The sequence below is a fragment of the Myxine glutinosa genome, chromosome 13 (assembly GCF_964187855.1).
Source record: "Myxine glutinosa chromosome 13, kmMyxGlut1.1, whole genome shotgun sequence".
Lineage (NCBI taxonomy): Eukaryota > Metazoa > Chordata > Myxini > Myxiniformes > Myxinidae > Myxine > Myxine glutinosa.
Window position 1 is genome coordinate 49,206,416 of NC_136273.1, and position 13,136 is coordinate 49,219,551.

The 13,136-nt window shown below is 41.9% G+C and overlaps 1 protein-coding gene across 2 annotated transcripts in view; it reads left to right on the plus strand.

The window, feature by feature from the left end:
• Positions 1-350: 350 nt before the first annotated feature.
• LOC137438915 (netrin-G1) overlaps positions 351-13,136 on the plus strand; it is a 92,514-nt gene continuing 79,728 nt past the window's right edge. The window contains exons 1-3 of one of the 2 annotated variants that reach the window (XM_068134387.2): positions 351-435; positions 2,086-2,431; positions 11,500-11,853. In XM_068134387.2, the coding sequence (XP_067990488.2) occupies positions 2,192-2,431; positions 11,500-11,853 (594 nt within the window). In that variant the 5' untranslated portion in view covers positions 351-435; positions 2,086-2,191. Of the gene's footprint in view, positions 436-1,906; positions 2,432-11,499; positions 11,854-13,136 lie in introns of those variants that run through there. The other variant, XM_068134388.2, reaches the window with a different exon arrangement.

The window sequence follows — 13,136 nt, forward strand, 5'->3', positions numbered from 1 at the left end:
GGAGGGAGAGTGAGAGAATTGTCAGGATTGAAAGACTTATTCCAGGTCTTTGACCAGCTCATGATTTTTTCAAGGTCTGAAGAGGCTGCAGCCATCCTGTCTGAAGGATGAAGGATTTCACGGCAGAGGGTGGAGTCATCAGCAAATGGATAAAGAGGATTCTGCAGAGAGAGAGAGATCATTGAAGAACATCACGAATAGGACTGCGTCGACAACACAGCCTTGGGCACTCCAGCCTTGATAGGGAGAGGCGATGAGTTTTTTAAACTCCCCCTGATTTCTGAACTCAGAATTCTTTCTTTCAAAGATAACCATGAATCATAGGTGTGCATCCATTGGGAGGTGGAAATTCGTCCTTAGGAAATGCTCCGCTGAGTGCAGCAGTGAGAAAGGCGGCGTCATTGCTGTGACGTCGCTGGTACCCAGAGCGCCCCGGTGAGTGAAGGCACTTCCCCCCAGCTCAGTGGCTGTGTTTTGTCTTGTGTTAAAACAGTCAATAGTGTTGTGTGTGTGTGTGTGTGTGTGTGTGTGTGTGTGTGTGTGTGTGTGTGTATGTGTGTGTCAGCTGCACGAGGAGCCTTAGATCATGTAAAAAAAATCCATTCATCCATCATGTCATTCTCAACTCAATTCCTTCCATTATTTTCACATCTTTCCGCATTGTCCACGTTCTGCTTCCACATATCTATACCGGTGTGCTGGAGGCTTCTCCGCATCATGATATTACCTCGTCGTCTCCACTTATTCTAGGCTGCCCACGATCTTGATCTAAAGGCCAATTATGCTCCTCTTGGTGCCTCTATTATGTCTCCGAGGTAACAGAGAAACTTGACCTTTTCAATATTAAATTCTGAGTTCAGGAGCATTTATTTTATTTTTCTTCTTCATATGTTTTTTTGAAATAATTCATCCTCACATATTTTGCATATCCCAGCTTTTGTTACCAAATTTCCAATGATACCACTGCACCTCTTGTGACACCATCTCTAATTGAGTTCCATCCAACTTTTTCAGCATGCTGAACAAGGCCATTCCATGTCCGCCATCTTTCCATTTCTCTATTTTACCAATTTCCTAACCTTCAATTTATTTATGTTTACGTGTAAAACTTTAGTCTCTGTTGCACTTTTCCATTTTTGAAACTTTTCTTTTGCTTATTTTCACGTTCGGCATTCAGGAATAAGTCATCAATAGCTCACAGGACCGTCATAAGCATTCATTGTTCTTCAATTCTTCCATCATCGGTACAAACAGTAGAGAACCTAAAACCTGCCAACCCTTGTGTAATCCTACCTTGACGTCAAACATGTCAGTGCGTCCTCTGCTCTAACAGGTATTTATTTTTCATGAACATACCAGCTTCATATGCAATCATGAGGGTGATGGATTTAAAGGAATCTAGGCCAGCCCATGATGTGATCACCTGGGTAACAATCATTAAACATTGATCATTGATTTTGAGAATCTGGCCATAGTTTAGAGATATTCAGGTTTTAAAGGCAAAGTTTTGAGAGGAGCCATTACACTTATAGTGTCGTACATACCCAAAGATGGAAGGACTTGAGTAACTAAGTGGCAACAAGCTCTGGACTTTTGGAGACAAAGAACAAGATGGGTTTGAAAAGGATCCGCAGGAACAAAAGCAGAGAACTCCCTGGAGTTACTTTGCTGAGCCACGCGTTTCCATCCCGCCCTTCCTCCCTCCATTGCCAAAGGCATCTGCGGCGGCGAGACGTAAATCAAATGGTTGTTGAGAAAAGAAATCCACGACGGCTCGAGAGGAACTCCCCCGCTTGGCTCTTTGAGGATTGTCCGGTAGGAAAGGGGCGGAGCTAATAAAGCGCAATGTGATGTCGCGTGTAGGTTACACTAGTGGACTACAGACAGACAGACAGACAGACTGGTGCTTGTGCAAAGCTCAAGCGCAAGGACGCGGAAATTCCTGTTTTGAAGCTTTTGTCGTGAATCGTGTCATTTCCGTGAGACTTTCTCTTGCACATTTTCTCTTGCCTTCCTCGTCCTCCCATCCTTATCATCACCTTCCATTCTATATTTCTGTATTCCACCTCCCGCTCGCCCTGCCAGTGGGTTACGAGTAACTTGGACAACCTCTTCCACTGGACCACGAGCTACATGGACGCGCGGAGGAGCTGAGGCTGGAGCTGAAAGGCAGAGGCACCAGGGTGCGGCCATGGCCAGCTGCCGTGTCCTCATGCTGGTGCTCTTCGCGATGCCACCGGTTCCCGCCCTGGGCCTACAGGACGAATACAATCGCTGCGTGGAACAGGAGCGGCATGAGCGGGACGGACGGTCGCTGGGGGTGCCCCGCGCGTGCCGCCCCGCGGTGCTCGAGCTCGTGCGCTACGCGCGCTTCAGGCTGGACCCTCCGAACGTCACCTGTGGAAACCCAAGCAACAAGTTCTGCCGACTGGTGAGCAGGAGGCACCCCCTTTTGTGTGTCGTCTTCTCGCTCCCTTGATGTTGCGCTCTCGGCTCTATTGGCGACACCCTGTCTTGTATTATGTGCACGGGGATGGAAAAGGATGAATGGCAAGGAGAAAAAAATGGAATTTGGATTAAGATGACTATAGCCAGACAAATATGTTCTACTGGGCTTGAAGATTCCATGAAACGAGTGGAAAGAAGTGAAGAAAGTCTAGTTGTTATCCTACCGAAGATGACCCAGTTTGCATGCGGCATTGATGGAAAGATGGAAAGATGGAAAGATCCTAGGATCCCAAACCAGCACCCGAACCGCTAAGCCAACAGGAGGCTATTCTGGGTGGTGGAAAGTGTGAATTGACTTTGGAGTAATTGGAGTCAAATGAATGCATTAGATGGAGGGGGATTGCTCAGAGGTAGGAGTGAGACCATGTTAGCGCTACACACATGATACAGCATTGCATGCATCCCCGAGGTGAGCTTCGCCAACACCACCATCTCCCACCCCAAACCCCTCTGCTCACTCTTGTGGAGCAAGGTGATAAGTTGAGCCCCTTCGTCCTATTCGGGTTCATGTTTAATTCAGGGGTATTCAATCACCAGCTCTGGAAATTATGTCTCTGAAGCCCTAAAGGTCATTTTCTACCAGTGTGGTTTCTCCACTGCATTGAAAGCAACCCTTTGCTATTTGCTAAGTCAACCCAATAGCTCGGCCCAGCCAGGAGCTCTCCCTTTTGGGAATGTGATCAATATGAAACCAGAATGAACAAAAGAGAAACATTTCTTAGTGCTTCAGAATGTGATCGCAACAGTTTAAGTTACGTATACATTTGCCCTGATACAGGAGGGCACTTTACTACTCACCTTCCCAAGTCATTAAAGATAAACGGAATCCGGGATCACTTTCTGAAAAACTACGAGCACTGTAAGACGATCGCTGGCAAAACACAGCTTGGTTCATGTACTATGACTATACCATGGTATCTGGATACGTTATCAATGCATGCACTACGTTAACCTCAACACATTATAAACATCAACCTGACCTTATAAACATCAACATAACCTTCTAAGTACCACCCTGGCTGCTATTCTAAGTACCGTTGCTGACATTCTATAAGTACAGTGGATGACCTTCTAAGTACAGTGGATGACCTTCTAAGTACCATGGTTGACATTCTATAAGTACAGTGGATGACCTTCTAAGTACCTACCGGACATTCTATAAGTACAGTGGATGACCTTCTAAGTACAGTTGATGACCTTCTAAGTACCATGGTTGACATTCTATAAGTACAGTGGATGACCTTCTATGTACCGTGGCTGACATTCTAAGTACCGTGACCGGACATTCTATAAGTACAGTGGATGACCTTCTAAGTACCATGGCTGACATTCCATAAGTACAGTGGATGACCTTCTAAGTACCTAGCTGACATTCTATAAGTACAGTGGATGACCTTCTAAGTACCTAGCTGACATTCTATAAGTACAGTGGATGACCTTCTGAGTACCTAGCTGACATTCTATAAGTACAGTGGATGACCTTCTAAGTACAGTGGATGACCTTCTAAGTACCATGGTTGACATTTTATAAGTACAGTGGATGACCTTCTAAGTACAGTGGATGACCTTCTAAGTACCATGGCTGACATTCCATAAGTACAGTGGATGACCTTCTAAGTACCTAGCTGTCATTCTATAAGTACAGTGAATGACCTTCTAAGTACCTAGCTGACATTCTATAAGTACAGTGGATGACCTTCTGAGTACCTAGCTGACATTCTATAAGTACAGTGGATGACCTTCTAAGTACAGTGGATGACCTTCTAAGTACCATGGTTGACATTTTATAAGTACAGTGGATGACCTTCTAAGTACCGTGGCTGCCATTCTAAGTACCGTGCCTGACATTCTAAGTGCCGTGGCTGACATTCTATAAGTACAGTGGATGACCTTCTAAGTACCATGGTTGACATTCTATAAGTACAGTGGATGACCTTCTAAGTACCTAGCTGACATTCTATAAGTACAGTGGATGACCTTCTAAGTACCATGGTTGACATTCTATAAGTACAGTGGATGACCTTCTAAGTACCGTGGCTGCCATTCTAAGTACCGTGGCTGACATTCTAAGTACCGTGGCTGACATTCTATAAGTACAGTGGATGACCTTCTAACTACCATGGTTGACATTCTATAAGTACAGTGGATGACCTTCTAAGTACCGTGGCTGCCATTCTAAGTAGTGTGGCTGACATTCTAAGTACCGTGACTGACATTCTATAAGTACAGTGGATGACCTTCTAAGTACCATGGCTGACATTCTATAAGTACAGTGGATGACCTTCTAAGTACCTAGCTGTCATTCTATAAGTACAGTGGATGACCTTCTAAGTACATAGCTGACATTCTATAAGTACAGTGGATGACCTTCTAAGTACCATGGCTGACATTCTATAAGTACAGTGGATGACCTTCTAAGTACCGAGCTGACATTCTATAAGTACAGTAGATGACCTTCTAAGTACATAGCTGACATTCTATAAGTACAGTGGATGACCTTCTAAGTACCTAGCTGACATTCTATGAGTACAGTGGATGACCTTCTAAGTACCGAGCTGACATTCTATAAGTACAGTGGATGACCTTCTAAGTACCATGGCTGACATTCTATAAGTACAGTGGATGACCTTCTAAATACCATGGCTGACATTCTATAAGTACAGTGGATGACCTTCTAAGTACCTAGCTGACATTCTATAAGTACAGTGGATGACCTTCTAAGTACCTCGCTGTCATTCTATAAGTACAGTGGATGACCTTCTGAGTACCTAGCTGACATTCTATAAGTACAGTGGATGACCTTCTAAGTACCATGGCTGACATTCTATAAGTACAGTGGATGACCTTCTAAGTACCTCGCTGTCATTCTATAAGTACAGTGGATGACCTTCTGAGTACCTAGCTGACATTCTATAAGTACAGTGGATGACCTTCTAAGTACCATGGCTGACATTCTATAACTACAGTGGATGACCTTCTAAGTTCCTAGCTGACATTCTATAAGTACAGTGGATGACCTTCTAAGTACCTAGCTGACATCCTATAAGTACAGTGCATGACCTTCTAAGTACCATGGCTGACATTCTATAAGTACAGTGGATGACCTTCTAAGTACCTCGCTGTCATTCTATAAGTACAGTGGATGACCTTCTAAGTACCTCGCTGTCATTCTATAAGTACAGTGGATGACCTTCTGAGTACCTAGCTGACATTCTATAAGTACAGTGGATGACCTTCTAAGTACCATGGCTGACATTCTATAAGTACAGTGGATGACCTTCTAAGTACCTCGCTGTCATTCTATAAGTACAGTGGATGACCTTCTGAGTACCTAGCTGACATTCTATAAGTACAGTGGATGACCTTCTAAGTACCATGGCTGACATTCTATAACTACAGTGGATGACCTTCTAAGTTCCTAGCTGACATTCTATAAGTACAGTGGATGACCTTCTAAGTACCTAGCTGACATCCTATAAGTACAGTGCATGACCTTCTAAGTACCATGGCTGACATTCTATAAGTACAGTGGATGACCTTCTAAGTACCTCGCTGTCATTCTATAAGTACAGTGGATGACCTTCTAAGTACCTCGCTGTCATTCTATAAGTACAGTGGATGACCTTCTGAGTACCTAGCTGACATTCTATAAGTACAGTGGATGACCTTCTAAGTACCATGGCTGACATTCTATAAGTACAGTGGATGACCTTCTAAGTACCTCGCTGTCATTCTATAAGTACAGTGGATGACCTTCTGAGTACCTAGCTGACATTCTATAAGTACAGTGGATGACCTTCTAAGTACCATGGCTGACATTCTATAAGTACAGTGGATGACCTTCTAAGTACTATGGCTGACATTCTATAAGTACAGTGGATGACCTTCTCAGTACCTAGCTGACATTGTAAGCACTAAATCGATTCTATAACAATCTCAGCACCAATTTTATCTCCTACCTTTCTTGAAGCTGATTTGAGATCAAAATCTTCCAAAGCACAAACATGACTCTGTAAAGCAGGTTAACACCAATTTGACTCCACATTGAATATTTTAGTACAAACGTTATACTGTAATGAAGCAACGAAGTTACTGACTTCACAAAACCCCAACCTGTGCCTGTAACGTTTGTAACCTTCTAAGTACTAAAATGAGTTGAGGTTTTGCAGGATAAAAAGTCTTGTTTATATCAGAGACATTTCCCCCTTCCCTCCCATTTTCACACTTCCCACCTATGTGGGTATAATTGTCCTTCCAAGAGGTGTCTTTTATCTCCGCCATTGCACTCGCTAAGACGAGCAAACAAAATGGTATTAACTACTAAAGTCATGCCAAAAGACTATCAGAGTACGAAGTCACTCACACTAGTACTTGAGGGAGCCTGTGGGTGTTTGTTGTAATTCCACTTGTAACACTCCATCACAGTGAGACTGTTTGCAACACTTGGATTATAACAAGCAATTCAACCACAACAAACTATCCTGCTTTGGAATCCTATCGCCTTCAATCACCTTTCATTACTTGTGAAAATCGAAGATTTTTCAAGTATATTGGTTGGTCTTGTGCGTTATTAGTCCCCTACCGGTGTACACCGGAGGGGACTATAGGTTTGCACGCCATCCCTCCGTCTGTCAGTCCGTCAGTCCGTCAGTCCGTCACGCAAAGAACAGCTTTCCGGACTTTTTTTCTAAACGCTTAAAGCTAATGATTTCAAACTTGGCACATGGTTTCCTCATGTTAAGTTACAGGTCAAGCTCGAACTTCACGACGTTTCGATCATTTTTGACAAAGTTATGGCGCTTTGAACTTTGGGAATTCTGATAATTCTGATGATCCTTAACTCAGTGCCATTTTAAGTTTTAATTTCCTTTAAAAAGATTTTCTCTGCAATAATTGGACCGATTGAGATCAAATTTTCACCGTAGGGGGGAATCGGTCTGGAGAATATTTTAATGGTAATTATGACGTCACAGGTCACGTGGTTCGGCCGCCATATTGTTTTTCGTGAAAACACGAAAACCCCTTTTTCTCTGCAACGGCTGAACAGATCGAGGCCAAACTTTGCAGGCAGAATCGCATACCCATGACGAACAAAAAAAGTCAGCAAGCATGACGTCATGCATCACATGGTTTCAGAGTTATGACGTTTTTAAGCATGAACCTTTAAAACCAAGCTACTCCCTCATTTTTGATCCAATCGAGGGGAATCTTCACAGATCTGTTCAGCATGTCAGTCTACTAAAATGTTCTTTTGGAATTTGCGATAGGGCACGTGGTTTGGCAGATTTTGTTAATTAAACGAAAATATTAAAATAAATGGATATCTCTTGAATCCCTTGTACCTCAGACCGTGAGTCGGTAATTATATAATTCACACAGTGCAATACGTGCAGGCCGCTCCACAGAGCGACCTTGCGGGCTTATCAATGAGGCGAGGCGTGACACAGATGTGTCTCAGCATACCTCAGATCAAGTTTGAAAACCAGCATCAACCGTGCATAAATGTGCATATTCGATCATTTTTGACAAAGTTATGGCACTTTGAAATTTGGTAGGGGACATGTATTGCAGTGCAATACTCAGAATGCTTGTTCTGTCTGTCTGTTTGTTTGTCTGTTTGTCTGTTTGTCTGTCTGTCTGTCTGTCTGTCTATGTCAGTCGCCCACAGGTCACAATTTTCAACCGATCTTCACGAAACTTCACCAAATGGTAGAGTTGGTCATAAACAAGAAGCCTGTTGTTTTGGGGTCAAGAGTGCAGTGGTGGTCAACATAGGCCAACAGGTCAACATAGGCCAAAGGTCACCAACTTTGTCAAATTTCTAAAATCCTCAATTTTGAAATTTGAAGAGGATGTGCATATCTGGTCTACTAAATTCAACCACCAATTCTATTTTAGGTCAACATAGGGCAAAAGGTCAACATAGGCCCAATTTCTAAAATCCTCAATTTTGAAATTTGAAGAGGATGTCCATAACTGGTCTACTAAATTCAACCACCAATTCTATTTTAGGTCAACATAGGCTAAAAGGTCAACATAGGCCCGATTTCTAAAATCCTCAATTTTCATCCCATTAACTTGAAAGTTGAAGAGAATTTGCATATCTGGTCAATGATTTTAACCACCAATTATTTTTGTGGTCATCATAGGCCAACAACTTATTTGAGGGATTTCGCAAGTATCGCGCGATGCACGACATATTTCTTGTCTTTTTATTCATTGTTTATCATTGATTTTATTATTTGGTTATCATTAGCTTAGTATTAGCTGTTCGGGCTGATAGGATGGCCAAGAGGTACGCACACTTGCCTCTAAGCTATTTGGCCTGGGTTCGATTCCTGACCCAGGTATAAACTGCCATCCTGGTGTATCTCAGGCAGTGTGATTCATGAATGTGTATGTCCTCCCTGGGGTGGACGTTAATCTGTGTGTCCTATCTGCCAGCATTCATTGGTGGACGCATTAAAGATCACATGGTGCCCTTGGCGAAGAGTAGGCGAGTTATCTCCGGCATCATGAATAAATTCCAAATTCCTGCCCGAACTAGTCAATCGTCAGGCCTGGCCATCCCATTGGAATTCTATGAATGATCGGATTATGTAAATAATCATTAATCAAAATCGGAAATTGTGAATATCATACATCATTGATCCAATTTTACTTTGTACACTTTCCCCCATTAGCTCATGCATTGCAGCATGGCTGGAAGATTAGGGGACATGGTAAACTAAAGTTAGTGGTTAAACTTTGGTAAAGTCCTCAGTGCAAATCAATGACAAACAATCACCTCCACCATCACTCTCCACCGATCTCACCAATTTTGCTATCTCCTTCCTATGCAAATATTCCCATCACTCATGTCTGTCTATTTGTTTGTCTGTCTGTATGTCTGTGAGCAGGATATTTCAAAAATTATGGACGGATTCGGACGAATGGTGGACATGTTCAATGTATGACAAGGACAAAATGATTCGATTATGGTGAAGATCCATCATCGGATCCGGATTCTAGAATTTTTAAAAGTAATTCTTCACCATTGAGTGATGGATCAAAAACAATAAATAGCACCATATCTCAAAAAGTTGTCGACGGATTTGGATGATACTTGGTGGACAGATTGCGTGTGACAAGGACGAATTGGTTTGATTTTGGTGAAGATCCGAATCCGGCTCCAGATAGGAGAATTTCCTAATTTTAAAAAGTGATTCACCATTGAGAGAAGGCCAAAAACAATATATAGCATGATACATCAAAAGGTTGTGGACGGATTTGGAAGAAACTTGGTGGACAAGTTGAGTGTTTGACAAGGACGAATTGGTTTGATTTTGGTTGAAGATCTGAATGTGGATCTGGATACGAGAATTGTTGTACACCGCTCCTTTCCTATTCCATCTCCAGGTGCTGCATGACGTCATCGCCGAGCACCAAAGGGGACCCGACGATGACGTGTGCTGAAAGGGAGTACTCAGTTATCACTCCGGTTTCTTGTTTGTTTGGTTGTCCGGGCAATATCTCAGCCATCCTTTGAGCTAGGAAGCTGGAATTTTGGCACAATGTCCTTTTTTTGGCACAATTTGGCACAATGGCACAATGTTTGTGTCCTTCCCCCTCTTCCCCCTCTCTTTTGCGTCCTTCCCCCTCTCTCCCCATCTTGTCTGCCGCTCCCCTTGTTTTTTGTGTTTTGTGTGTCGGTTTGTCTTTTTGTGTGATTAATGTTAGCTCTTTCACGAGCCTCGATCTTGTATCCAAAAAAAAAAAAAAAAAAAAAAAAAATAGTGAGCAAAGGCTTTGACAAAAACGGTATTTTTTTTACTTCCTTAATTATAATTTATTTTATTATCGATAATAATTATTATCGATTAATTAAGTACTTATTTATTTCCTTTCTCACCTGGGCAATATCTCAGGCACCTTTTGAGCTAGGAAGCTGATATTTGCACTCGACAGTGACCAGGTGATGTGGCTGTAAATGATATTTTTGATTTATTGATTAATCAATTAATCGATTAATTAATTATTCATTTGATTAATCAATTAATCAATTAATTATTTAATTTTTGATTAATTCCTTTATTTAATTTTTAAAAAGCTACAGCTTCAGAGGAAACACTGGTGGTTGAGGTATGCTATTAGCCAATTGATTAAGAAATTATTTTACGATTGTTATTTATTTATTTTAATTACGCAATTAATCAATCAATGATTGTACACCTCTCCCTCCCAATGCCGTCTCCATGTGCTGCACCATGGTATTGCCGGGCGCCGGAGGATGTTATTTATTTATTTGGCATGGGAGCGGTGTACTTTGAATGTATCTGTACTTGTTTAATATCCCTTTTTAAGTGATTCGTCACCATTGAGAGAAAGGGCCAAAACAATACATAGCATGATATCTCAAAAAGTTGTGGATGACTTATGACAAAACTTGGTGGATGAGTTGTTTAGATGACAAGTACAAGCTGATTCGATTTTGGTTCAGGTCCGAATCCAGATCTGGCCTATCGGTGGGATGAATGAATGAATGAATGAATCATTCATTCTATCAGTGGGATTTAAAAAAAAAAAAAAAACACCTTTAGAGGCCATTTTTCCCCGCAAGCGGGGGTTGGCCTTTTTCGGGAACTGTGGTTGTTGTTGTTTTTCGGTCCCCTTTTTGAAGCAATGTTTTACGGCCTGATGCTCTTCCTGACGCCAACCCTTTTTGCCGCTTTTTTCCTTTTTGCTTTTTGTCTATCAGTGGGATACAAAACATAAACTGTTCACTGGCGGAGATATGCTCTATATCAAGTGTCGTTCTAGTTTACAGTCTTTCTCCACCATGTAATCGTAAATGGAACACCTGTATGCTGTCTGTAGACATATATGCATGTAAATGAATGTCGATATGATCCTGTAAGGTATTTTATTTTCTTTGCTTTAATTACGTTAAAATAAATGTAATAATCAGATGTAGTATCCAAATATTGTAAATGCTTGTTTGTGCACACACAGGAAAATGAGTACATGTGTGGGGAGTGTGACTCTAGCACACCAGAGCTATCTCACCCCCCATCACTCATGTTCGACGCAGACAGGTACACCACCTTTTGGCAGAGTGTGACATGGCAAAACAACCTGCGACCGTTCATCATCAATATCACACTGTCTTGGGGCAAGAGTGTGGAGCTCACAGATGATATCGTGATCACGTTCGAGTCACATCGCCCCAGCACCATGATCCTGCAGAGGTCCATGGACCATGGGCACACGTGGCACGCGTACCAGCTGTACGCCAAGGACTGCCTGAAGACATTTGGCATGCGATCAGCCAGCATTCTCAACCTCAGTGCAAACTCATCTCTGAAGGTAAACTTGGTGAAATGTTAATACACTAACTGGAAAATTTACACTGACTGGGGTTTAACATTACACACTGGGCTGAAATACCATGCGTCATCATATTGAACTGTCCCTCAGACAATTGCTCTCGTCTGGGATAATCACAAAATTTGTGATATTTTGTGATAGTTAGTGCATATTGTGATAGTTAGTGCATACATTTGTTTACAAAATGGAATTTGTCTTTCATCTGTGTCTCTTTTGTAGACCAGTATTTACCATTACTAACTCTGAGGTCATCTTCAAAGATTTGGCTGCAATTAAAATCATGCCAAATTTTTTTCCTTTTTTTTCTTTTGTAGACCTCCACATTCAGTGGCCTTCATCCTTGATTATGGCGAATTTCAATAGAAAATAAATAAATAATTATCAGCGACCATCAACAGGGGATGAATGAGGCTATCTGGGTCATTTCATATAGGAGCGCCAAGTATGCTACGGATTAGTTTGAGCGAGGTTTACGCTAACCAAGTGTGGTCATGTGCAGGTGTATTAGATGCTACAAGTTTATGATTCTATGGTTCTCAAAAGCTTGTCTCAAAATAAAATAGTGATAAACATTTTGCATCAATAAAAAGGAGAAAATGACATAAATTGTCATAGCCCTCATCGTTTTCGTAATTTTGCTGTACAGAGTTAAATGGCATCAGTCAGCCATCTTTGGTTGGATTACAAAACAAAATCTTCTGCATATGTATACTCCTATGTATTGACTTTGTGCCAAGTTTAAACAAAATCGGTCCATGCAAATTGAGAAATGGTTGGGGCGTGTTTAAGTAACAAAATAACCACCAGTCAGCCATCTTGGATCTGATCTCAAAAGAAAATGACGTGCATATGTAAGCCATCATTCATTATCTGTGTGCCAAGTTTGACCAACATCGGTAAATGCATGTCTGAGAGATGGTTGAGGACGTGTTCAATATTGGGTTTTGTACAACTAAAATGGCTGTCAGTCAGCTCTATGTGATTGCTTCGTTAAATAAAATGGTGCGCACATGTATACCATCATGTATTGTCATTGGGCCAAGTATGAAAAAAATTGTTCCATACACCCCCCGAAATATGGTTGCGGATGCACAGATGGCGGACGGATGAGACCTAATCCATAAGCCCCCGTTTCAGCCTAAGCCATCCGTCCATCCGACTAAGCGGCTAATAACACCTTGTTTACAGGAACGCCAAACAGGGCAACTCATAACGACAGTTTGACTACTCGTATGAAGCACCATTTAAACTTCCACACTCGA